Source organism: Toxotes jaculatrix, chromosome 15 (assembly GCF_017976425.1).
Source record: "Toxotes jaculatrix isolate fToxJac2 chromosome 15, fToxJac2.pri, whole genome shotgun sequence".
Lineage (NCBI taxonomy): Eukaryota > Metazoa > Chordata > Actinopteri > Toxotidae > Toxotes > Toxotes jaculatrix.
The window spans coordinates 10,920,111-10,947,869 of NC_054408.1; the positions used below are offsets into that span (position 1 = coordinate 10,920,111).

The 27,759-nt window shown below is 37.9% G+C and overlaps 2 protein-coding genes across 2 annotated transcripts in view; one reads left to right on the forward strand and one right to left on the reverse strand.

The window, feature by feature from the left end:
- Nucleotides 1-18,555, forward strand: part of LOC121194876 (glypican-6-like) — a 78,549-nt gene extending 59,994 nt beyond the window's left edge. The window contains exons 7-9 of the mRNA XM_041058002.1: nt 14,591-14,727; nt 15,802-15,977; nt 16,512-18,555. Coding sequence (XP_040913936.1) covers nt 14,591-14,727; nt 15,802-15,977; nt 16,512-16,717 — 519 coding nt within the window. The 3' untranslated portion in view covers nt 16,718-18,555. The remainder of the gene's footprint in view (nt 1-14,590; nt 14,728-15,801; nt 15,978-16,511) is intronic.
- Nucleotides 18,556-19,723: 1,168 nt separating this feature from the next.
- dct (dopachrome tautomerase) lies at nt 19,724-26,760 on the reverse strand (the record flags this gene model as incomplete). The annotated part of the gene is made up of 9 exons (XM_041057374.1): nt 19,724-19,899; nt 20,907-21,108; nt 21,200-21,335; nt 21,438-21,617; nt 21,776-21,942; nt 22,612-22,712; nt 23,129-23,428; nt 23,550-23,813; nt 26,751-26,760. Coding segments are annotated over 9 exons (1,536 nt in total), but the record flags the coding sequence as incomplete, so codon positions are not given.
- Nucleotides 26,761-27,759: the final 999 nt, after the last annotated feature.

A 27,759-nucleotide genomic window follows, 5' to 3' on the forward strand; every position in this document is an offset into this window, starting at 1 on the left:
TCATGTCAGGATGGATTATTCATTGATACAGATAGTACATGGATAACTTGTAATAGTATAACATTAAGTAAAACTGAATATTCATACACACAGTCTTTTTCTTTTTTTCTCTCATTCTTTGCCATGTTCTGTAGGAAACACTGAGTATAAAACATCCGTGTGTGGTTTGTGAAGTCAGTTGTCAGGAAAAAGCGCAACCACTCCTTTCCCAAAATCTTGACCCTGGCATTATATTTCTTCAGTCCAGGAACATGTCAAGCCACTGAAACATTCTTGTTTTGGATACAGCTTAATGGAAGTAAAGTGGGCCTATCCACAGCTCCATTCTCTGAGTTGTTGTATGTACAGACTCTTGCCCAGGCCTTGCAATTATGGAGATTCCACAGATTCTAACATAACTCATACTTTTTCTAAGACCACACAAAAATAAATAGTCTAGAAGTGCATATGTGGCGTGATACTCCAGAGCATCATTTGATGGTAGATTTAACAAGTCCCTGGGTTAGAGTTGAATCTCAAGTGTGGAAAACAAACACAAATTGAAAAGGTTAATTAGCGACTACATGATGGGTATTATAGAAGGTCCCAGACCTCTTTTGAATTTTGAAATCATGATCACTTCCCTTTTCAAACTAACCACCTGTGCAGTACACACTAGTCATACTGCTTGTGGTCTTTGCTATTTGTCTTGAACGCAAAAGAGCAAAACATCTTACCAGCTTACCAAAGCAGACATGCTGTCAAAGCACCATTTTCTCACTTGGCCACTGCGTTTACTGTTGGTCAGATGAAAGAAAAAGTAACTTCCATTTTTAAGCATGATATTTTGGTGTGCTTACAAATACGAAAAGCAGTGGCAATGCAGCACATGCAGATGTTCTCCATTTTACAATGGACAGAAACCTAAAGGCAGTGGTATATAAACGTCTGCATTGTTTGTTCCCCCATAGCAGTGGCAATACTGTATGTTATGTTTTTCAAGCGTTAACATTAGCGTTTCAAAAGATCCAACATGCAGAAGCATCATTTACTTGGTGTTAGGTTTACTGCTTGCTGTCTGTTTGGGAAATGGGGGAGTCTGGGTGGAGCTGACATGGGGATAGGGTTGAATGCCAGTAATTGAGATCCCTGGATTTCAGATGATTTCTCTCTAAAATCTGATCCTGTAATTTTTATTTATTTATTTATTTTATATTAATGTTCTCTGATTCCCAGTTTATGATCATTTTTAACACAGTGTCCATTCTGAGAATGCGCTCCACCAGCACTGTCAGGAAATAAGAAGATATAAAGGGTTAATATCTTTTAATGTTTTATTTTAACAATAACTGCACATTAGACCAAGTGAAACTACTTATTGGGACAAGTCCTGTGTTGGAAAATAAACTAATAATGTATCATTTTTCTAAAAAAAAAAAAAATGAACATTTGAACAGTTAGCTCACTTGAGAAGAGCTGTCAATGTTCAATCCTGCATTGTCCAGAGTTCCTCTACAGCCAGTATTAGAATTTCTGCAACATTAGCTACTGTGGGCGATTCAAACAGAGGGCGAGTTTACAAGACATAGCTAGCCATCTCCCACTTCCCCCTCATAATGTGCGCAGTTATTGTAATATATCTCTGATAATGTGGGAGGTCCACCTGTCTGTTGTTGATGAAATGCAGTTAGCCGCTTTCAAGCTTTCCATAACAATTTGTCTCGTTTCTCTGAAGCGATGTGGTGTCACAACACTAAAAGAGTGTTTTCTTATTTGCGACCCTTCTTCCACTGGTTTGTGGAAAAGGGGTAGATATTGATTTCAGCTGTGTTGTTTGGTCCCGTGGCAGTTTTTTCAATGTGTCCTTTGCCTTTGTCACGTTTTTATGGTTGTCCTGGGGATGAGTGCTCATGTTGCTTGTGTTAGCTGTTGTGTAGGCCATTATTTTCTTGCACAACTTACAGATCTGTCAGCAACTCATTATTCATCATTTTCTCCACATTTTACAAGAAAGCCAAAATACTGCCACACCCCTGATTTCAATGCAGGTGGTGCTTATTCTGTCTCTGTAATACAAGCGTTGCCTCCCGCTGCTGCCATTTGTAAGAAGTGCAGATCTCAGGAGACTGTTTTGTACAATAAAGGCGACTGCACCCTCTGAAATACAAAATATGGAATAGGTGAGGAAAAACATTTACGGTTGGCTATGGAAGGCTATTAACTTCTGTTCTGATATCATAATGGCAAAAAAAAAAATTCTGATGTAACAAGACCACATGATAAATTTTATGAGACCTACCGATGCATTTCATGATATTTTTGTGTCATGATATCTCAAATTGTGATTCATTTTCCCATCCCTACTTTAGAGGAACTGCAGCGCCAATCACCTTCACACTGCTTCAACTAATCAGAAACTTAACTAAAATTTGCAAAAGTAAACAGAACTGATATGGATAGAATATATTCTCTGAATGCTAATTATAACAAGAGACAGCAGTAATAAATAGTAGACCTTCAAGTCCCCACTCAGAGTAAGATCCTGCATTATTTATGCTGTTAATACATGATCTGAATTCAGATTACTGTTTGGTCTGCAAATGATGGTCTATGCAACATCAGTACAATATGTTTAGTTTTAAAAATAATGTATAAAATATGGTTTAAATCAAATAATCCTGTTCAAAACATCATACCAGACCACCATAAACCTCGTTACCCCAAATCCTTACCCCAAAACTATAAATAATATATATATATATTTTATTCTTTTCCTTGATTGCATGAACTATGACACACAGACACGTGTGTGTATGCTCATGGTCTGTAATGTTCTGTATGCAAAGCAGAGCGCAGGAATGTGGAAAAAATGATGAAAGCATGCACAGTGTCATGTGCACGTCTGCATTTAAAATTCAGATGTGGATAAGTGCTGGCTTTTAGTGCCTGGAGTTGGCTTGTTGTGGCTAAAAAGCAAGTGGCAGTATTTTATTTTGAGAAGGACAATGAGCCACATAGTGCTCTTTCTCAAAAGCAGTGCTATCGCAGGTTTATTGCCAAAGTAAAACACTGTGTGCTCTCTCAGCCATCACTTAGATTCTCAGACGGACAGTGTAGCGCTGGATGGGGAAGGAAGAGCCCCGGGAGATGACACACTGCTTCTACCCTGTTAACTCAGGAGATTGCCCTCCTTTAAAAAACAACCATTATTATTATACACCATATTTACTTTATATATTAGGTGACCTGTGGTGACTGTAGGTTTAAGGATGGAGCACATGAGGACATCAGGTGGCATACTATATAGAGCGACACAGTTCATGTTAGGAGGAGATTGGGGTGGATGGATGGGTCAACAAAACACAGGACTTTCACAGAGAAGAACTCTATTTGTTTCCCATGTTAAACTGATAGTCTCATTGATTCTTTCATCCATGGCCATCCCACAACTTTAACCACGTGTTTATTATTCTAACCATAATTACGAAAGTCCTCTAACCTTAAGGAAGAACTTATTTTAACCCAAACCATGATCTTTTCCTAAAACCCAACCCAAGTAGTTTTTGTGCCTAAACTGTGTTTATTGTTGTTACCATAACAACAAAAGTCTGGTATGCCTGCTGCTGGTACGCCCCTATGGGTTGTATCTGAGTGTGCTACATGTCCCCTGGTCAGGGGCACTGTGCTGGGCAGCTTCCACTTGTCCACATATGTAATTGTTTGCATATGGAGCCATGCATTCCTTGAAAAGAGCATTCTTCACAATTGAATCCCAATAAAGGTTTAAAAAAGGCCAGTTTGTGTGGGTGTGTAACCATGTAGATGAGTCTTTACAAGGACCACAAGGCGTACTTTTTTTGAATGGACCCCTGAGATCTGTTCTATATTAAAACTCACTTAAGGTGACCAGTAACCACAGTAACCACCATTCACCACATCTACCAAGGCAGATGAATTCTAGGATGAGCCCTTCAGGGTCTGTTCACAGATCTATTACACATAATAACAGAAAGCAGACACAGTTTTGCCTGTCAGCAGGACTCTCTGATTATAAAATTGAAAAGTCTGAGAAAGTGAGAAAGGAACTGTGTATGTAAATGAATGGGAAGTAGAGCCCCTCTTTGTCACACATCCATCACTTTGTGTCAGGAGCTAAGGCATAACTAAATAATGCGTCTGACGAACATGCAAAGAGACGTATTCCATAGAGACACATCTCAATCAGGCTATCAGAGAATTGGGGTTATAGCTATACAGTACAGCAAAGCTCCATGACCTTGGTCCTGTAGCGAGATAAAGACATCAATCCAAAAGGTGCAACAACCACAGAATACTTATCTTCCACATTTCACCGCTGAGATTCAAAAGGCAACACTTGTAATGCTATCAAGGAGACAGGCAGAATAGGATCACTGGGCCTTACTGCTAACTGGGTTGTAAACAATTCACAGGCCTGTGAGTCTAATATGTAATAAAGAGAAGCAGAAGTAATAAAAATTCACCTGTTTTTAAAATTCACCAGATTGATTTCTTCTTTGAAACAATTTTAGAATGATTTAATTTAAATGCATACGCATTTTCCTATGTGGTGTAAAATAAAGGGTAACACTTCCAAAACCATTCTTGGTACTCACATTTTACATCTTACAACATTTCCAAAGCCTAGTCCAAGAAGTTCAAAATGAACTTCAAAAAGAATAACTGGAGTCTGGGCCATGTTTATCAAAGTTTTCTAAGAAGTACATTTAAGAAAGCTCTCTGGAGCCAGCTCAGGAAAAACAATTCTACACCAAAAGTGAAGAATAAGACACGATTATAAACCATCTCAGTCTTACTTACAGCACAGAGTAATCTTTCAGAGCAGCTCTCAACCAATCACATGCTTGATCACATGTAAACTCAAAGAGAAATTGGATTTAACATACAGCTGTTCAATTTTTAACAAAAATCATTACATTTAATCAGTGATTTGTTATTCTGTAAAAGGCTGTATGTTTTTTATTTTTAAGTCAATTTTAGTTGTGTGTATTCTTTGATATATGAAATTGAATTAATAGAGATTAAATTATACAGAACTGGCAAAAATGGACACAAAATGAAAAATGAAAAAAAAATCTGCGGAGGTACATCAGAGAAAACAAATTATAAGGTGAATACAGTAACACATTGACAAGCGCAGGGAATGGGAAGAGATGCATGGAATGACAATGTGGACAAAATTAGTGCCAGCTTTGTTCTTGTTATTTGCACCAAGGACTGCTAAAAAAAACATCTAAAACACATTTGAAGAAAACAGCTTACAAGAAAGCAGCCACTGTAGCTGGCAAGATAAAATAACCCCATTCTGGATTATATGTATTACTCACATCATCCTGACCAAATATACAGAACAGTAAGTTGCAAGGGTTGCAAGGGAATATTATGGGTGACAAAAAAAAAATCTCAACTCAAAGGTTGAGTAATCTTCTCTGAGCATCTGAAAGCTGCGTACTTTCCTCTTTCGCCGCTCTGCAGTTTGATAAATTTGGGCCATGGGTCTGTTTAGGTTATCTGGTTTTACAAAGTTACTGGCTCACAAAGTAATATGATGTTGGCCTCACCTCCAGTGATGCACTGAGAGTGAAAAGCCTGCACCTATGATTAATACAGCTGTCAAGAATCCTATCAGGAATAAAAAGAAAATTGAGGGTATTTAAAATGCTGTAAATGTTATTTAAACACAGTACATTATGTCAAGTATACTAAATTATGTATTGTCAACTATGATCCTACTGTTTGTTAGCTGCCTTGGTGCCTTGGGGAAAAGATTAATTTTTAGAGCCCATTTTATAAAGGTATGTTTTAGGAGGTGTCTCAACATGTATTATTTGTATTATCCTTCTTTATTGGGTAACATGGTCTTCTTTTAATTGAACACATGCATGTAGAGCTCAGCATGTTACCAGTTGTTCTAAGTCTATGTGTGTATTTCTCTCGTCTAAGACCTAACATTTCTTTTGAATTGACACTATTATGGATACAGATACGTTATCAAAATTAGGTATAACAGGTTCTCAAAACCCTCTAATTTATTCCCATGACATTTTTATGGTCACACCCGCTTCTTAGTTTCCATGTGCACTGAAAATCATGTGCAACTTAAGTATTAATTTATTTTAACACCCTGATGAATGTTTTTGCAGAGAATGAGAGGTGACAGCAATGCAGTATTAAATGTTTGCTGTTGTAGAACTTCAGGTGAGCTGTAATTTCTCCTTTTGGTTCGAAGTAACATTTTGAAGAAATTTGAATAGAATCACGTTTAAAGTAAAGCATATGAACGCAATACTGACACTGCTAACGGAATGGAAAAGTTTCGCAGTGTTAAATGTCAGAACAATATTTTAATCAAAACACTTTTGTATGAAGTTAAGTCTGTTAAATCTATATCATATTTACATTCATATTTATCATATTTATATTAGCTGTCTCACTAATGACCTATTATCACCCTGTATTAAAATGTGATCTGTATCTGTATATTTAATTTGTATTAACAGGCACATATATACAAGTTATAAATGCGTGCAGAATGTATAAGGCATATGTATAATACAATAAGGCTTACATTGTGATCAGATCTCACACCCAGCAAGTTAAAAGGTTACCTCGCCTGGCCTGTTCCTGCAATCTTATGCAAGCCTGGCGAAAAGCCACAGACGACCCACCCTCTGGACTAGAGCAGAGCTTATCCTAATTTGCATATACCCCTAGAAATTCATGAATGCAGATTTGTTATCTAGCTTACAATTATGCATATACTATATGTAGCCAAGTGTCAACGAAAAGTTAAAGTGACAATAGGGTGTAAATAGGGTTTCATCTCTTGCAGATGACTGAACGCTGTAATTGTTGTAGCTATTCTGGGTGTTTTTGTAGTTGCAAGTGTAAATGTTAAGAAATCATAAAACATGGTTAATTAAATGAAGGCAAACAGAGAGAGGGAGGTGAGGAGAGAGCTTGCACATGCTGTATTGAAATAAAATATTTAGTAACAGCTGAGTTAAAATAGTTCAGAGTTTGTTATCTGTACTGCTTGTAATTGTGATGACAATAATCACTTCCACTTGTGAATTTTAGTTTTCAGAGGCCAAGTCGACCAGCAGCCACAAGGCTAATACTAGAGTCATTTCATACATCGTTCCTTCTTTCTCAGTGACTAATGCTGGTGCCATAAAGGCTCTGCTACTTTTCATATCTGTCAATGCATTAATTAGGCACATTGGCCCCATTACACTCTAGGCTGCCTGCCTCTCGGGGGAACAAGGGCAGCAGGGAGAGACCAGGCCTGCTGATGATTGCTCTGTTCTCCACAGAGCATAGCTTCCCTTTAATCATCTCCCTTTTTCAAACTTCTCCTGTCGCAGCCTTGGGCAAATCACACGCGCAAACTCACCACTGTTTCATCAATATTCTGTCATTTTTCTTCACCGTGGGATCATTGTGTGATAAATTTTGCTCACCATGATAAACCATATTGCCGAACAGTGTAGTTGTCATGGGACTGAGTAAATGGTTTGAGGCAATATTATATAAAACAGGCTGCTGAATATGACCTACTGTACGTTGACAGTATGTAAATACAACGGGAGCTACAACAACATGCAGCGACCTGATCATATTGTGTGAAATATGAACAAAAATCCAATTAGTACTTTGGGCTCTAACACCATCTAGTAATGAGCTGTCATTTGAAATGTCCCAAAATCCCAGTGGATGACTGCACTGCTTTATCATGGTTAAGATATAAGCTCTTCTTTTGGTGTTTTTTCAAAGTTTTTTTTCCATATATGTTACTTACTGAAATGATCAGAGCTGGTCAAATTAGCCTAAAGACACCAACGTTGTTGGTTTGTAATTATGCACCTCCTCTATCAACACAGTTTCTATTTTTGGAACCAGCATTTTTTTTGTGTGTGTGTTTTTTTTCCAAGGCACATAGAGATTCACCGTCACATTAAATTAAAGGCATGATGAATTATTTCTCCTACAACAGTTATGAAGACTGTTGAAAGCTGAAAATAAAGTTATGCCACAGGGTGTCACAGAACTGAGCACTTTAACTCAGTGTTCAACTTTTTCTCACTGAAGTATGGTATCAAAGCTAAATATGACAACATACTCAGACTGTATGGCAGCAAATCAAATGTAATGTATTGTGCAATTACATCAACACACTCTACAGTATTTCTTTAGGGAAGCAGTTTTAAATCTGTATAAGTATGTGTAACACTGATAAGTGATAAATATGCATTACTTGTGTTTATTGCCTCAATAGTATCCGCTCTTCAGTTTCTGTCAGTTGTACCATTAAGATAAATCTCACAACATTTCTGCAATTGTTTGAAACCCAAGCTACAAAATCAAACAAATGCAAAATAATAGCCAGTTTTGCATAGTAATAGAATTCCTCTTTATGTCAAGTATCTATTCCCAGAAAGTAGCATAATAACAATCTCACAGTGCTGTCACTGACGGTACTGTCACCAAGAGACTTAAGAAAGATGTACGCGCTGCCCCAGCTGAGGCTTTGCTGAGACGTCCGTGTTAAATTAAGCCATAATGTTGTGCTGTGACAGATTTATGCTAGGACATAATCAGTTGTAATCAAGGGAAACAAGGAGGGTGGCTTCGGCTGAGAGTTGACGAAACTGCAGAAGAAACTGCAGAACAACGCTAAAAATGGTTTATCGTGAACATGTGGCATGTAGCCCAGCAGTCAAGGACAGAAACCAGCGCTGCACTGTCATATCAAACCACGTTTAGTTTTGCAAGTAGTTTGCGTGCTGTTGTCTAACCATGATTGGCTTTGGTGTACCATTCCCATCTGTGTGAGTGCTGCAAGATAAACAGCTGAGTGATGTCTTTCTAGTCTCATCTATTGTTAAGTCACAGAGGGGAAACATATTTGCTTTTGCCCTCTGTTGATGGATATTGATTGGATGAAAACAGCCCGCATCTATATGCACTCTGGTAGTTACCTGCTCTAAGCAACACTGTCAGTCACCTTTGAGGTGAATGTTTTCTGGCAAGGGCAAAGGAGACATGATAAAGTGGAGGCAACTGGTACTCAAAACATTATCACAGAGGTCATTTACTTGTTATGCTTTGGATTAGCTAATATTATTTCTACTCTAGCGATTTTTTAATTTGCTAAAAGTGCTTTAGAGCCAGATGGCAGGTCTTGCTTGAGAGAATCTGCTGTTTATGGATAGACCTGAACCAATGAGTAGGGCTTTATGACGTGTTAGACACCAGATTAAATAGCCGTGTCCAGGGACATACACCCACAGGGCCTCAGCCCCCTGATACTCGACACTGTGGCAGTTGATCTGTTGGCTACATTACCGCATAGTGCACCCAGACTTAGACAGGAGAGTGTATTAGTTTTTAGGATTGGCTCAGTCAACAATATAAGTCGAACAAGAATGTGATGAAGAGGCAGAGTTATTCTTACTGTGGCCTTCCTGCTTGTGAGAAACTATTCTGTCTGTCCTCAAAGTGGTCACTGGTCAGGGAGAGACTCATGGCATGGCCAAGGTCTTGGTATGAGCAGAACTGACTCTCTGACCTCTGTAATTGAGATGCAGGAAGAATACTGCATTCGTATCAAATGAAAAACTATTTTAACGCAGACAGGAGGAGCAGTTGCCAGGGAAAATAAGTTGATCGAGGAGTTGTCTGCTCCTTGTGGTTTAGTGGTAAGACCTGCTGCCGAGTCTATGATTAGATTGAACACGCACTAATTTAGCTCTGACTTGCACTAGAGGGATATGCTCTGTGGCAAGCTACGATTACATCCCCAGATAGGTGCTTGAAAAATGATAATTGTTAATTTAACAAGATAGAGTTGTTTTAACTGTCAGGGACAGAAGGCCCAATAAGCTGTTTTTGTTTTTTGTTTTTTTGCTTTGTTTTTTTTGCTTTCGCAAGGGAGAGAAAGGGAGATTTAGCAGCCGACAGAACAGCCAGGGGAGACACTAAGCACTATAGCTCTGCTCTGGCAGTGCTACGAGCAGGATTTGTGTGCTTTTGAGGGTAAAAGTTAGAGAGATCGTCAAGCCACATAGTTTTTTTTCTTTTTTTTCTTTTTTTTTTATTGAAAGGGCATCATCCCACAGCCAGATAAGCGCTCAGGCCCCTGACATTGTGCTGTTGCCAGGAGTGTGACTACAGCTTCAAAGCCAGGGACACGTCAGCTTTTGATCTGAGAATAGGCAAGGGCATCTGAAAAACCACTGGTCAAAGTACAGTTCACTCACATTTCTATGCTGGGCTGAAAGGTGGCACACAGCTGCCACCCTATTAGAGTGCGTGCAGAAAAACGTATGACCTACCGGCATGTGCACTCAGCTGCATGCACACAAAAACAAGACAGATGATTAATATTGTAAGAAATATTTTGAGTGTCTGTAAACACACAGATTTTAAGCCTGCTAACACCCTTATCTCTCTGACTCATGCTTTTGTTATGGGAAATAATTATTCTCTGTAAACATTTCTTCATGTTTATTCATTCAAGCAAGCCAGTTTCCTTTAAGAGTGGGTAAACATCATGCTGTATATCTGGTATGTTTAGGTGGATTTCTTTGTGGTGAAAAAAAAAGAAAAAGAAAAAAAAAGGTGAGGTTATGGTTGTATCATGGGAATCTCTGCTATGTGAGCTGTAATACATTACAGGATACTTCTCAGCGCTGTTTACTGCTGAATTAATCTCCTGTATTGTGGTTTAGGGCTGTTTCGTAAACTTCCTGTTTTCTTGTTCTTCAGTAAACAAGAAAGAGACATGAATAGCAGAACATTTGATTAAATATCAAATTAAGTACATATTTATAAAACATTCAGCACATATTCAGTGGCATAAAAAACAGGAGCAACTACAGTCATGCCCTCCAGTTCATTTAAATTTTGGCTCTCAGGATGTTTAAAATGAAGACATGATGAAAAGGTGGAAGAGGACAGCTGTAAGAGCAGTCCAGAGATGACTGAGCAAACAAGCATATATCACAATGGGAAGAGAAAGACCAGAGGCTTTATTCACAAAGCTCCTTAGAACAGGAGTCTGGTCTAAGATCATGGGTCAACTAGACACGAAACCTTCACTTTCACTTAGGACTGAGGTAACAGAGAGGAAAGACCAAAGAGAGATGAAACGAGAGTCATAGCGAAGAAGCAGAGAGAGAGAGAAACACAATAAAGTGATATATGGCTCATGACAGGAAGCAGGGAGACAGAGGGCAAAAGAGAAAAAAATATGGCTGAAGAGGAAAGAAGAGAGCAGGGAAAACTACACCTTACTGCAGCTTTTCCTCCTCAAGGTTTAAACTGATGCTGATTAATCATGAAGTAATCCATCTGCTTGTTTAAGCTGAACTCAAGCATCTTTAAAGCCTTAAAGTCTGGTGATATTGGGAATTTTTGTTATTGTCATCAAATCCCATGAAAAGACCATAACCAACAATGAATTGATCCTAAAAACAAGTAGTATTTATGTAGCCAGAACCTAACAGAGCGTATTCATTTGTGCAGCAGAGCTCTGGTGTAAAAATATATATACATACACACACACACACACACACACACACGTATATATATGTGTGTGTGTGTGTGTGTGAGAAAACATTATTGAGGCACATTGTTGCACTGGGTGACATGTTCCTTCATAACAGTGAACCTGGCCAGTGTAGTTTATTATTTTGAGTAAATTCCACATACACCACCCTGCTGCTGTAAATACTCATTATTGCAGCAAATGTGGAATAATTCTCAGCTGAATTTAGTACACAACAAATACATGGTTCTGTTTCAGGCAACTGTTAAGCCTTAAAAAAAAAAAAAAAATCTTACAAGTATTCGTCTGAAGCCTTTAGCACCTGCAAATCTGAAACAACTTTACATTTACTGACATTTGCGATGCTTTTGTTTTTGCACCTCTGAGTCCAAGGTAACTGTATTTTCTGTCAGATAAAACTGCTCACTTTCTAAAAATCCTACAACCTTGATGACTGAGAACCTTCACAGTCCTTAATGTGAATGTCATAGTATAGATCTTCCTAAAACATGTTAGGGCACACAAACGTGTAAAGTAACTTTATATACATCATGCCTTTAAGTCACATGAAATATTTGTGATGTGATGTATAAAACAGAACGAGAGCAAGGCCACGTACAGCCCTGTAGGATCAGCCTTCATCACGACGGCCTTGGCAAAATAGAAATATACTGAATTTTTCTGTTCTTTCTTTCATAGCAAAATCAATATGTGACAAAACATTAAACTCTGATAATACAATTATAATATAATTACAATGCAAATACTACATAATTACAACACAATTATATGAAAAGAAAGTAAAAAAGAAACATTAGAGCGTGTGATAAGTTAAGCTGGGTTAAGGGTAGAAATGTCAAATGACCTTATTATATCCAGTGTGAAAACCAAAGCTTCTCTTGTTTTTGTTTTTCAATCTATTAAATGTTTGCATATTAGTCATTAGTGCTAAATAGGGAGACTTCAAGTAAATTGTGTTTACTTTTTTGGTTTTCTGACTCTCTGATGAATTTGTCACATAGTCTAATGGGCTTATAAATGGTTTATTTATGTTCACAAATGTAATTTTTTTCAACCCATAAGGGAACACTAAATCTTTCTGTTCATTTGAACAATTAAAGATTACCTAATATGGAGATGCATGTTTTTAATTGGACAGTAATAAGTACATTCATGTGCCAAGTGTGAGTGTGTTGGGAGAAAAGAAGTCCTTTGAAGGAAAAATTATAATATAAACAATCATGGCTTTCGCATCCGGTGAGTAAATGCTTCAATCAACGGCCTTGTTAGCCCTCATTACTGAACCATGGGTATCACACGTTAATACCATCTTTAATGTCACCAGGAATCAGAATAGCTATCACACATAATTATATGTGTGATCTGTTCATATGTCAGTGAAAACAAATACAGTGTAATATCCTGAGGTGAAGGCGAGGGGAAGGGGTTTTGTCTGTGATATTCGTTGTGATTTTTAATGAGAATATCAATCCTGGCAGTAATATGCAGTTGATTGTAATGAGGATCTTTGCTCTACACACACACACACTCCTCTCTTCTTCCTCATATACCATCATCATACTGGAGTAGTACTGTATAGCATGCTTTTCCTGTATATACTGGAGATTTTTGTCTTTCCTTTAGCCTGGCTGCTTGCATCTGTTTCCATGGCAAATGCTCGTTCTGTGCAAGACCACATGGAGATTCATGTAAACACGAAGTTTGATGTGAAAGGAATATCGTTAGCAAACATCATTGCTTTCCATTTGAAATGTATTTCTCACTTTTATTTCCTGTCTGTGCTTTCTTTCCAGCTGCTTTCATCTCCCTGTTTCTTAAAGACATAGTGCCATCTAGTGTGCACTGCAGCTGCTTGCACGCCAGGGTTGCTTGTTGCAGTCATATTATTTATTCATGGGCAATGCGCAATGAAGTGAGAGGCAGACTTTTTGCTGGCAGATCCTGAGAAAAACTGTGAATCTCTCACTTGTTAAACTAAACTTAATGTGTGAGCTTTAGTCAAACATTGCCAGTCAATCTCTTGCATTGAGTGCAGCCTTGACCCTCTGGGCAGTATCAGAGCTGCTGAAGTGCTTTGGCATCAGTGTGACAGGATTAACACATCAAAAGCAGTGTCGGGGCCTACAGCAGCGTCACACAGTCAGTACAGCACCTTTCATGTTCTGCTCAGGTTCACTACAATTTCACGTAAGCCAGCAGCAAGTCAGACGGAAAAAGATAATGGGCCAACCTGCTGCTATCAGGCTTTCCCTCAGCTTCAGTGAAATATGTCAAATTCTGTGTGTTTGATGAAAGATTGGAGTTCAACAGGCTCAAGTCGGGAAACGATATCTGACTGTGTCACATGGCCGGGATGCAAAGGATCATTTAAGTCTGACATTCAAGCTAAAATTATTGCTGCGAGCCTGCATGGCCTTAATTTTCATGATGCAAGCCTTCAATAGTTAACATGGAAGGAAAATTAATTCCAAATATTTTTTTGAAAGTTAAGGGTTAAGACATCTCAGGGTTAAATCCCATAATTTATAATCGCTTTGGTAAGATGTGGTAATAAGTGAAGGTGGGGCAGTTTTATTATGACTTTACAAATGAGCTGCATCATGAGTTACAGGTTTTAAAGAAGATGAAAACTCGGGTATTTGACTCAATTAAAATGCTAAATTTGAACACTTTTTATATACTGTATATCAAAAAGTTCAGGGATGCCTTTCAGTGTCTATATTTGCTTTCAGATGCTTTTACAAGGATATATGGTATTGAGTAATATTACTGTAAGACTTTGAGGACTACAGCATAATAAAAGAAAAGGCATTGGTCATACTGTGATAAATATTATCTTAAATATATAACTTTAAGATAATATTTTCTTTTCAGCACCCATATTTGTTACAGTCTGTACTGGGTCAGCTGTAACTTCAAGGCTGCAACCGCTACAACTTAGACTTGATTTGTTTATACACTTTTTTTTTTCTCCCATGTAATGACCCCTGTCTTTGATAGGTGGTTGACATAAAAGAGAAGCTGAAGCTGTCCAAGAGATTTTGGTCCAACCTGCCTGAGGCAATGTGCGTGGAGGACAGAGTGACCGCTGGAAATGCCAGTGATGAGGAGTGCTGGAATGGGCACGCCAAGGGCAGGTAAGGGCGCCAGGGCCCGGGGCTAATACATGCCAGTACAAAAGGTTATTTAGAAGTCCAAAGTCTATTCAACTCGCCTAGTGTTAATCAGTCTGATCCTAGAATTAAGGACCAGATTATTTACTTTCACTGTCTTAAACTCAGCTGTGCAAGAGCTTGGCATACTTTGACTGCGTTTCACCAAATAACAAACGAGATGTGGTCTCTTAAATAGTCGAGTGATTGTCATTTTGGTCCATGGATGCACTTTTTAATATACAGTTTAATTTACTAAGATGCTATTTGCATTTTTGTTAGTGTTATTTTATTGAACTGTATTTTAATTCTTTTTTTACATTGTGCTACCACGATGGTGTTCCCTCTGGTATATATCTGATTTTATTCAAGGCAATTGTGCAGGCACTCCACATGCCCACAGCCATCACTGAGGTTCCTCTTAACTGTGTGCTACTTTTATGCATAACGTCAACTGTGCGATCAAAACATGTTCAGCATTCATACTTTAAATTGTTCAAATAGCCCTTACAACTAATACTTTAACTTACTTGATATTCTGTCACCTGCTGCTATTTTCTAGGACCAAAGTGAAAAACCAGTCAAAGTGACTCATAAATATTACCTCTTTTATGCTTGCAGAGGTGCATATTATCCAGAGTGACCTGGGCTTGGGGGAAACAAATGCTGTTGTGTCTTATGATTTGTGGAATGCCCTCACGTGACGGCCTCCTTCTTATTTATCAAACAAGAATGCAGGCAGCTGACATGTTTTCCCTGAAGAAATATCTCCCAAGTATGTCAGAACGTTACTGCTGCGTGAGAATGAGACCCACATCTCAAAACAGCAAAATGTTTGTGTATTCAGTCCACCCTTAACCCCTCTGCCGTTATTCTTCTTAGACATTTGACTTCTGATTATGAAAATTCATTCACATCAGAGAGCTCAGATAATGGGTTGTCTAGTGTCATGAATGCTGAGTAATGAACAGCGGCTTTATTTTCCTTTCAACAAGCACCTTGTCAAAAACAATAATGTCAGTTTGTTGATTTCATTTTGTTATATTTTTAAACGAAAAGGTACTTCCCTGAAGTCCAAAAGGATGGACTGACTAACCAGGTGAATAACCCTGAGGTGGGTGTGGACATCACCCGTCCAGACACCTTCATCCGACAGCAGATCATGGCTCTGAGAGTGATGACCAACAAGTTGAAAAATGCCTACAATGGCAATGATATCTACTTTCAAGACTCAAGTAAGTTTTTTTTTCTTTGGGCAAGAAATGTAGTTTTTAGTCTCACCATCTCTGCAGTATTTGGTCAAGTTCATGATCCAGCTTTTCACTTGATAACCTGTCTCTTTTTGAAATACTACCTAACCTTGAGGAAGCGACACACAAGTGCAACCAGAGAAACAAAAGGAGCAAATAACCAACAAAGGCAGTCTGTTGTGAAAAAACACATTGCCAATAATAGGTCTTCATCAAGGTGAAACACTGATAAAGACAGTTAGGGAACAATATGGACGTAGTGCATGTGTTGTAGTCGCTCTTCTTTTAGCTCTGAAAACTGACTGGTAATTATTATGACTATTTTCACATGCACATGATCATCTGATCCAATATTAATATAAAAAATAAATTATTGCAGCTTTAACTTTAATGTGAAAAAAGTTGAATATTGTGGCTTTAAAGGGACAGTTTGTAAAACCTGGTTGAATTGTTGACTTTGTTACTCTACTATTTCAGTGAGATGCTCAGTCTGGCTTGTGTTTTGTTATGGTGTTACAGGCGATGAAGGCAGTGGCTCAGGCAGCGGCAGCGGCTGCACAGAGGTCTGCCCTACAGACATGGACGGTTCTGCCACCGAAGCCCCAGTGGTGAAAGCCGACCGAAGCGGCCCTGTGGGTGACTCTGCCCCACTCCATGCACCCTATGTAGCCCTGCCAACCATGCTGGCCCTCTCTGCCCTGGCACTCCACCGACAATGGAGATAATGCTGGAGGAATGGGCCAAACATGGACAGAAGGGTTTTTTTTTTCCTTTTTTTTTTTTTCTTTTTGCAGTTTTTGTATTCAGGCAGATTGGAGCTACAGTCAGGCAGACAGTATTCAGGCTGCCAGCCTTGAGGCTAGAGGAGTCTGCTCGGAAAAAGAGAGCAGTCATGCATCATGATTTCCCACTTTCCCAAAGATCGTGCAGTGCCATCCTTAGACTTGATATTTTTTGGCATCACCTCACCATCTAACACTGATGCCAACCCAACTCAACAAACTCTCTTTCAGAGATTGAAAAAAAAAAAAAAAAAAAACCTATTTCTTGCACATATGGCAGGTATTAATGTAGGTCTCCATGTGAAAAAAACATAACATGCACTTTGATTGTTTTGATTTTTTTTAAATGCAAAAATTGTTTGTGTGTTGAAAAATGTTGAGAATGTGGTTATTTGATGCACCTAAAAGAGGCACAAGTTTCATATTTGTTTAATATTGTATTTTGAAACAAATACAAAGCATAACGATCTAAATGACAAAAAATTCATCAACGTGGTTTCTGCCTAAAATTTTAATTGACTCTATTTTCCAGCCATTAACTCATGTGCCAATTATTGATTTTTGAGAGAAGTGAATAGTCTGTCATGAACTGTCATGTTTTATGTTTCTTTTTAAATCAAATGCAGCCACCAAATCAAATTTCTTCATCTTATGTTTTACAGTAATTTCATCCATTTCAACCATCAAGAATTAATTAAAGGGTTGGTCATGGATCTGCTCTGCTCTTAGCTATCCATGAAACTGTTCAGCAGCCGCCTCGTGCTACAACATACATTGTGTTAAAAGGGATAAGATTGACATTTTTATATAGTCATTTGCCTTGCAACAAATGTATTATCTGCAAAATATTCTCATATCATGCTGATTTCTCAGGCATGGCTTCTGGAGTAAACAGCCTGGACAGAATTATCATGGAGCAGTTATTGCCATACAGAGACGGTGCCACCAATATACAGCAGTGCCATCGTAGTGATGCTGGTTCTGTAGTGTCGTGGGGTGCATGTCCTTGCATAAAATTAATTCATTCATGTCAGAGTGGGCTAAAAAAATTTCAACCCTCACTAATTCACTAATGTATAATTAATTATATATGCTGAATATATTTCTGGGGCTTATGTCTCCATTGACTGGTGTTTCCACCTAACTACTGTAAAGCGTAGTGACCTGCATACACAACCACTCAATAAGCAGATACACAAAACAGCTATTTTTAAAAGATATTTAAATGATTCTTAAACATACTCTGGTGACATAATGAAGCCCTACAAAAGACGTCCCACACAGTGACTGAAAGTCATGATTTTGTCCTATATGCTTGTGTAAATGGACATGTGCATTGCACTATGAAAAGCAAATTAATTCAATACAGAATCACCACCACTGAAGGTGGTATTGTGCAGCTGGAATCTCTGTATTAATTTGCAGTAATTTGGGCCTATAAAAGTTTTCTGCTGTATCCTCAGAATACTCTTCAAGTATTTCCACAAAAAGTGTTTGATAAATACAGGAATTGCATATACAGGAGCAAAAAAAGGTGTGTTGGCCACTTTAGCGTATATGATTTAATAGCCAAAGCTTATTCTGTAACTGCTGTAACAGTTTAAATAGTCATTAAAATGTGCATTGTAGCAACAAACTAAAATGCTGTCAGACAGTATTAAAAAGTCAAGTTGTAAATCACAAAAAATTAAAAAAAAAAAAATATATATATATATATATATTACCACAGTTATTTAAAAGGTTAGGGAATTATTAAGAGAAGAAGTAGCAAACAGCACACAGTGGGTACTGGAAATGCAAAGAAAGGGTCCCTAAATTTATCTGCAAAGCTTGAATGGTTATGTCTGCACCACAGACAGGCTTGAAGCCGACCACAGTCACCTGTGAAATGAGAATCTGTGGAGACCGGACAGGGCTGAATGCTTCAGTGAAGCTCCTCAGTAGAGCGTACTTACAGAGAATGTGAGAGGCCTGGCGCTGCTGAGGGGGGCGGACAAAACCAGCCTGTATGTACGTCCACTGTTCTCTGAGAGCCCGTCAGCTCCATAACCACCAGGCCAGCTAAGCTTACATATCCACAGAATTAGCCTGTGTTATACCGTTCGCAGTATATCAGTGAATATTTGTTGAGCTTTTCTTTGTTGCATTTAAGTCAGCGTTTGCATTCACATTGCAAGAACAAAAACTATAGAGAAAATCTGTCAAATGTGTCATTTAAAATGATTCTTTATTATGAATATCGACCTTATAGGATGCCCTTTTTATGTTTTATATCATTGAACTTTTAATGGTAATATTTTTGCAATAAAATATTGAAAATGGTTGTCTGGTCAGACAAATTATCTGAAAAATATAATTAGCAGGAAACACTAAAAGTCAGCATTTTTTACAATCAATACATTGCTGGATGAATTCAAATCTTAATGAGGTAAAGTCTGTTTGGAGTTTGAATATAATTTAAAACAGAGGGGAAGAAGAACTAGATAAGCAAATATGCCTTACTGTTTTTCAGTGCAATTAAAATGATTGCATTTGTGTTTTGTTACTGTTCTTGAGAATAAATATTTATTAAAAACATTCCAATAGATTTGTATTTGTGGCGACTGTTAAAGAAATTATTAAAGTCACATATTATGGAAAGAAAGTGTTGCAAATGAGGTAAGATGGCTGAAAAGATTGCACGAAAACAGTTAAAGTACACATTTATTTTGATTGGTTTCACTTGAAACTTATAGTAAGTTTCTATCAATATTTTTCAGTGGATAGTACGATTTACATCATTAGTCTTGTTTGAAATTAGACTTAATATCAAAAAAGTACAAGTGTCATTCATTCACAGGATTAATATTTTCCCCTTGCTTCAGAGCTGGGTTTACAGGACATTGTAGATTGGCTGCTCCATACCTTCTAGGGTATGGATGAAGTGTGTTTCAGAACAACAGGTGAAATCTAGGCTTCCTCTGTGTACTTCCTATTTGTGAAGTCTGCTTTTATCAGAGGTTCAAAGCCACTGTTTCTTCGTTGACGCAGGTAGAGCACAAAGATAAGGAGAAGCACCAGGAGACCGATGAAGACTCCCCCCAGAGTGGAGCCCAGCACAAACACAGTCGGCCCTCCGGTTGCATCTGTAAAGATGAAATACAGGTTGAGATGCACATGGAAATCTATTTACAGCAGAAAAACAAGAAGTAAATGTCATCCGTTGCTTTAAAAATCAGATGTTTCAACTGTTTGCTCACATATAACTAAGAGAGTTTTGATAAATTTGATGAGACTGTGAACCAGCATCTATGACTCAATGTTCTTCAGCAATTCTAACTTGTAACTATTTCTAGTTCTGCTACTTCTAACAAAAGTAATTACATAATTAAGTACTGTGGTGTGCAGCAAAAACTTCAATAGTCAATTTCAAACACAGAACTGTTAAATATTCACAAGTTTGTACTTTCAAACTAAAAAAAAAAAAAATTCAAAAGCAGGATGATTACAGAATTTTGCCTTGATGTTATACTTTCACAACACTTGAGTGTCTCCTCCCTTTTGTCTGTTTTCTCATAAAAAATGTTTTTGTTTGTTGTACATTACAGGTTGGCATCACTGAGCAGTCTGTGCCAGTGACTTGAGCAGAGAGAGAGAGAGAGAGAGAGAGAGAGAGAGAGAGAAAGAGAGAGAGAGATGACTTTATGCCCTTCCATCTGAGGTCAGATGGAAGTTAATAAAGTTGAAAAGTTGAGGCTGAAAAGCTTATTTGCCTTTTTGCTGAGAGTTAAGAAAATGTGATACCTCTGTGCAGCAAATATGAAGCTACAACCAGAAGTTGCTACACCTGGCCAAGAAGTAGTCATGACCCTTAGGCTTTTGTACGGATTACACAGAGGAGATAAAACATGTTCATTAGTGAGCTTTAGAGTTGCTAGTAGGTGAATGTCGTTATCTACTGCAAGCTATTTCCCCCCCATTTCCAGTCTTTACACTAAGCTAACTGGCTGCTGGCTGTCGCTTCATATTTACCTTACAGATATGAGAGTGGAATTGATCTGCTCATCTAACGCTTGAGAAGAAAATCAAAAGGTTCCAAGTTCCTAAAACATAAATCCATTCCTTTAAACTCGTTTGTTTAATACTTGCTTACCATCTATGTCGATGGCGTAGGAATATCCCAGCTGATCAGATGGAATATAGATCTCCTCATTAGTGATTGGAGGGAAAAAGGGAACCATGTTGTACTCTCTGTTGTGACCAATGGGGGCCATCTCATCAGGGAAGGTGGCGTTGGATGGCACAAACCTCTTCATCCACTCTTCAAAAATGGCATCAGTGAAAGCATGGAGCACCTGCAAGGTAAAACAACCAGAAACACCACAGGGATTTTAATAACAGCTCTACCAAGTCATTTCAGTTTAAACTGAGAAATCTGATTCTAACCAGAAAGATGGGGTCGTTGGCTGCAGAGTGGGACAAAGAGCTGGTTCCATTGAGCAAAGAGTGGACAAGGTTGTGAAGGTTGTTGACTGTTTCATCCAGTTCTCCGTCTGGTTTTTCATACCCTTCAAGAGCATTTCTGTGAGTAACAAAGCACAATGTTTGTTGCATCGAAGTTTAAAAAAAAATTATAAAGGTATAAATTTAAAATTATTATTGATGCTAAACAGTAGAATTATACCTAAAACTAAAGGAAGAGTTGGTGAAATAGGGAGGGCTGTCAAAGTCCCTGATTCCAAGACAGCTCCTGACATCATTCATGGTAGGCAGAGACATGTTGCTTTGCTCCATTATCCCTCTCTGAATGAAACCTTCACTGGTGCCGTTACAAAGAGTCACCAGTCGATTGTAGTCATCCAAACTGAAAGGGAAAACAATTAAAACGTTAAAATGCTTCACTGGTTTATACCAATGAAAACACAAATTAATCTACCACACAATGTTTATTTCATTATAATCCACCCAATAATTACTGGGATCTTTTTTTTTTTCCCCCTGTCTTTAATAGTTTCTGCTGACCTGTTACACACCACCCCCCATCTGGAGAATCTGGACTGGTTGCTGATGAGAGAGGGGTTGTCTGGGTTTCGGCCCCCCAGCAGAGAGTCGGTACACACGTCACACTCACTCTGCCCAGTGGCAAAGTTCCAGTAAGGGATCGCAAAGTTCTCATTGCCAATCAGTCTCTGCAGGGAAGAGACACATTTTATTGATATTAGTATCAGAAATGTTTTTCACCAAAGCCAAAATCCCAGTCCTGACTGCTACAGAAGCTGCAACATTCTGTTTGAATCCAGTCTAGGATTTTTGCTTGGTCTTTCCTGTCCTTCTTTTTTTAAGTGCATATCCTTATTTGGCCACTACACTCTTCCCTGAGCTTTCAGTCTGTCATCTGTCATCTAACATCAAAACTGTGCCTCTACATTCATTCAAGAATTGTAAGTATTGTGTGTTCCATCCTCATTTTTGTTCTTGAAAGGACATTAAAAAGGTCTCCTTCAGTATATCACAAATAAAATTTAGGTAGGTCAGGTAAGGGAGTAGTAAGGGAGTCTCTGTGACGTATTTGTGCTTTTAAGGATATGTTAAAATGTGTTAAGAATGTGTTAAAATGTTATTGATTAATAAACTAATAATAATGGATACTTTTTATAATCAAATAGCATTTTAAGAGTTAAGCTTTAGAGTAAGTTTTATTTGTTTCTAATGTAGCTATCATTTGCAAAGAACCTACAAAATATAAAGCAATAATACAATGAAATGATGATATCCCTAACATATGCCAAAAATAAATGAATAAAGTAAGATAAATAAATCATTTTAATCACATTCTTGCCCTAGAAGATCGCACATACCTGTAGCTCTCTCTCCAAGCTCAGAAGGTGATACCTGTGCCAGGTAATGAATGCTGGACCTTTGTGTGAGAAATCAATGGCTCTGAATGGGCGACCTGGACCTGCAGGGAAATTAAGAGTCTGAGCTCCTCTCTGTGGGCTCACATGACAATAATGCGCACACGGGGAAGCAGGTCTATATTTTCAATTGTAATCAGCTGAGAAATGGGAGAAAAAGACTAAACTAAAACTAAGCAATTGTGAATCTCAATATGCTACAAACTGATTTAAAAAATATATGATTTGGGGTTTGCTTAATTTGCTTAAAATAGTAAGAAAAATCATCAGTTACCCTACTCATTGCACCTTTTTTGTCTGTAATACATTATCAGAGCTACTTTGAATAAATGCTGATTTTACAATTAATACATGTATATTCCTAATATTTCTATTATTATGTCCCATTAATCAGAATCAACCAGATCACTTAACTATTTCTAATGGTTTTATGTCAAGAAATGTGACCATGCTCATTTACCGAGAAGAGTGTCACGGACTGAGTAGTAATGTTGCCACACAAAGAAGTCATAGATGGAGATGTTGGCAATCTGTGGCTCGGTTCCATTTGGTCCCAGGAGTCCCAGCCAGTGCTGGGTGGCAATAACATAGTCTGGGTGGATGGTGGTCTTAGCCAGTTCCAGAGTATTCAGGAACTCCTGGAGCTCTTCAGGGGTCAAGGAGTGGATGTTCTTCCGCACCACAGGAGCTTTCCTCTGGTCACAGTTTGGCCCGGTCCAGCCAAATTTACACTGGCCACAGTCATAACCTGCAAAGTTACCTGCAACAAAGAGGGCAAACTAAACATTAAATCTCAGGAAATGTTGGGCTAATGCTCTAGTTCTACCTCTACCTCAGCTGCTCACTGACTTAACATCTTAATAAAACTGTACAGCACTCACCAGTACATCTGCAAGTCTGATTGAAGAATTTGGTCGGCCACCTCTCTCTGTCATCAACATTTCTCAGTCTGTACGGTCCTCCCCAGGGTTTGTTGTCAACTCGAACTGTAGAGCAGCTTCCTCTCCCCGACAGAGAGCCACACACATTAGTAGGATCTGAGCCCAGAGCAGGGCAGCATTGCTTAGACAGAATCCCCTCCACTGTGCAGCACACTCGAGGAAACTGAGCCCCCGCAGGTTCAGGCCAGAGGAGTAAACAAAGAAGACCAAGACCCAGGGCGTTCATCATATTTCACCTGTTTGTTACCTCCAGTCAGTGGTAACAAATCAGATTGTAGATCAACTTCCAGCAGTTATACAGTGAATTAGTTTCCCCAGAAGAGCGTAGAATCTCACTCTGCCACGGTCCCCCGTTGTGTATCTTCAAATTAGATTCGGTGATAGTTTTAACAGTAGTGGAAACAACACTTAGACCCAAATCATGTTGTGTTCCAGTTGGTTACATGCACATTAAGGACGCTTGTAATTTCTCCTCTTGCTTTTGTAGAGCTGAGGGGGATTAAGCCACTGGTCTTGTGATGATCACCTGACAGCAGAGCTGTGAGCTTGACTAAGATCTGGATGCCTGCCTGTATTGCCTGAAGGGACAACTAAGTGTTAAATAGCTACTTTGTACTAAAAGACTAAATTGTGCCTGATTTATTACTTTGAGTAAATCAGAAGCTTTCTAAGTTTCCTGTGCCATTGATCAACCTTTTCACCTCAGTCTCAGCTGACACCTTTAGCTGTTCATGTGAGATGAGAAAAGAACAGCTGTGGGAAGTGTGGGACTTGATGATCTAGTTTAAAACATTGTGTTATCTTTCACACATAAAACACATAGTTAACAAAGTTTTTTTTTTAAAAAGTACAAAAGTATTTGTATCAAAATAGTAAAAGTGAAAGTACTCACTACGCAGAATAACCCATTTCAGAATACGGTATATTACATAACGAGATGATAATTATTGCTGGGTTAATGTGCACATCACTTTAATGTTGCAGCTGATAAATGTGGGACAATTTTAATTAATATCTACAATGATGGGTAGTTTGTGAATTTTACCCTGGGATCAATTAATTCTTAACCTATAACACTGCGCCATAATTTATTTGTTAATTGTCTTTTGCGTGATTAATCTGAATCTGCCAAGGACCTAGTAGCTAACGTTTTCCAATAAATATAGTAAAGTAAAAAGTAATTATAAACGGTTCAACTACTGTACGTTTGGCTCAAAACTGTACTAAAGTACAGCACTTGTACACAGCTTTTGTTTTTCAAACTACAATGCAACTTTCAAAACCCAGTCTGCACTACCACTTCCATTACAGTGCAGCCCTGATGAAAATTTGTAAACAAATGTATTAATAAATGCTTAGCAGAAACGTAAAGAATATGCAGTAAATGAATAACTGGCTAAAAACAGTGGCGTGATCCTTTGAGGGATAGTTTAGTTCTTTTGAAAGAGCCCGAACAACAAAAATGCCCCAAAGGCAGAAGAGCCCTTGTCTGTTTAAGACTGATGGGAGATTAAATCAAACTACGTCAAAGACTTACATGAGCGGATTTCATGTGACCAGCTGTCTCAATCATTACTGGCAGCAATACAGGTTTGAAACTGAATTTAGGGATGAAGACATGTAGCACATGCAATGTTTTATGGATTTCTTCTGTTTATTATTATCTGTGTATGTTTTGTACTCTCAGAATTTCCTTTTTGAACAATAAAATCGAGCTTGACTCAAACTGTAGCCACACAGACAGGAGGAGAAATCAATGATATACTAAATTCTGTTAAAGTTAAATAAACTCATCTTGTTTCTTTCTCATTTCTATTTTGTTTGTTTTTAACACATCAAACATATAGTTAAATGAATAACTACCCGCACATTCATACTTGAGCACCCACGAGGTTTCACTTGTGACTGAAAACAAGACAATCACTTGCTCTTGTGTTTTCCTCAGAAGTCATTACATTTGGCGATGGTCGGGTCTTATCGTTTAGATATTTGTTTCTCACTGCCCTCTAGAAGTAAAAATTATATCACCAGATGTGTTTAAAGCAGCCTTTGCTCTGAGGCAGCACCCATCAAAGACACTTTACAATGTAGTCAGACCCTTGATGCTGAGATTTGTCTCTTTGACCCACACTCCTGATGCATTCCAGTGGCCAGGCATGTGACTGCTGACCGTTTAAGTACATGTAATATTTAGAGTTAAGGGGAGTCTGTACTCCCACACACTGAAGAGAATGTTATGGAGTGTTTTTCTATGAAAGCTTCACATTTACAAGTGCAGCATATCATTACTGATACAAGATCCTACATAAATTTAGTCTAAAAACACCATCTATTCCCTGCTATCATACTTTATGGAGACTTTCTGGTTTTTGAGGCATTCACATCAGGTGTCAGACAACATGCTACATGCCATGTGTCATATGATTAAAACAGGATAAAATCCCACAGTGATGTCAGTATACAGTATACAGCATAGACCTTGACACTTCTCTCTGGAAACCCATTTATTCTTTGTTAATATTGTCTACAGGGGCCAAACTCTAGATTTCATGTTAAATATCATTTAGCAAAATGTTGACATCACCAAATACTAAATCATGATTGACTTTTTTGGAGGTGATTATATTCCTGTTAAAGTGACAGGTTTGAAATCAGTGTCCAAGTGCGCATATATATATATAATATATATATATATATATATATATATATATATATATATATATATATATATATATATATGAGTCTGTACTTCGAACAGACATAAACATCGTCCTATGATAAATGATTCATGTGTGACCACTGAGTGTTTTACACAACAGGGCCTGTCAGGTTCACTGCACTCAATAGGATTAGTATGCAGGATTTCTGAAAGTCAAATGGAATGTCTCTATAGAAATTATTTCACATTGATTTCAGTAAATAAGTCTGCAAGTATGTAAGTGAGAGGAAAATAAATAATGACAAAGCTGAACAGCTAATTCCATTGTTGTTCATCACAGTCATGGCTTTTCATGTGAAGGGAAATTTGATGTTTTTGCGCACATAATCCATCTCAAAGCAGTATAGCAACTTAAATCAAATCAAAGACCATACAAAAACACTATCAAGTGAAAAACATACCTAGTTTAAGACAGATTTAGAAACATAAAATATATATATATATATATATATGTGTGTGTGTGTGTGTGTGTGTGTGTGTGTGCGCAAAGAACACCTTCAACATGAGCACACACAGGTGCATGTTCTCAGATATGCAGTGCCTTTTTGTGTGTGCTACACATGTGAGTTCTCTTTGTCCTCCAAATATTTCACCCCATCAGGAGGTTCCCGGCTGGTGGTCGGAACGTTTTTTTACCTTATAAAATGCAGCATCAGTGTACAGCATGACATTTTTTATGACATTTTGAGGTCTTACAAAAGTCAAATTTTTGTAAGACCTCAAAATGTCATAAAAACGTCATATGGCCGTAAGGCGTCAAAAAACGCAAAAAAAAGTCAAATTTTTGTAAGACCTCAAAATGTCATAAAAAATGTCATATGGCCGTAAGGCGTCAAAAAATGCCAAAAAAAAAGTCTAATTTTAGTAAGACCTGAAAATGTCATAAAAAAACATCATACGGCTGTAAGGCGTCAAAAAATGCCAAAAAAGTCAAATTTTTGTAAGACCTGAAAATGTCATAAAAAACGTCATACTATAGTAAGGCGTCAAAAAATGCCAAAAAAAGTCAAATTTTTGTAAGATCTCAAAATGTCATAAAAAATGCCATATGGCCGTAAGGCGTCAACAAAAATGCCGAAAAAAGTCAAATTTTTTTTTACCTCAAAATGTCATAAAAAAACGTCATAGTATAGTAAGGCGTCAAAATCGGCCAAAAAAAGTCCAAATTTTTTTTTACCTCAAAATGTAATAAAAAACGTCATAGTATAGTATGGCGTTTTTTTCGGGCAAAAAAAGGCAAAAAAATTTTTGAGCTCAAAATGTCATAAAAAACGTCATAGTATAGTATGGCGTTTTTTTCGGGCAAAAAAAGTCAAAATTTTTTTTGACCTCAAAATGTCATAAAAAAACTTCATAGTATAGTAAGGCGTCAAAATCGGCCAAAAAAAGTCAAAAAAATTTTTGACCTCAAAATGTCATAAAAAACGTCAT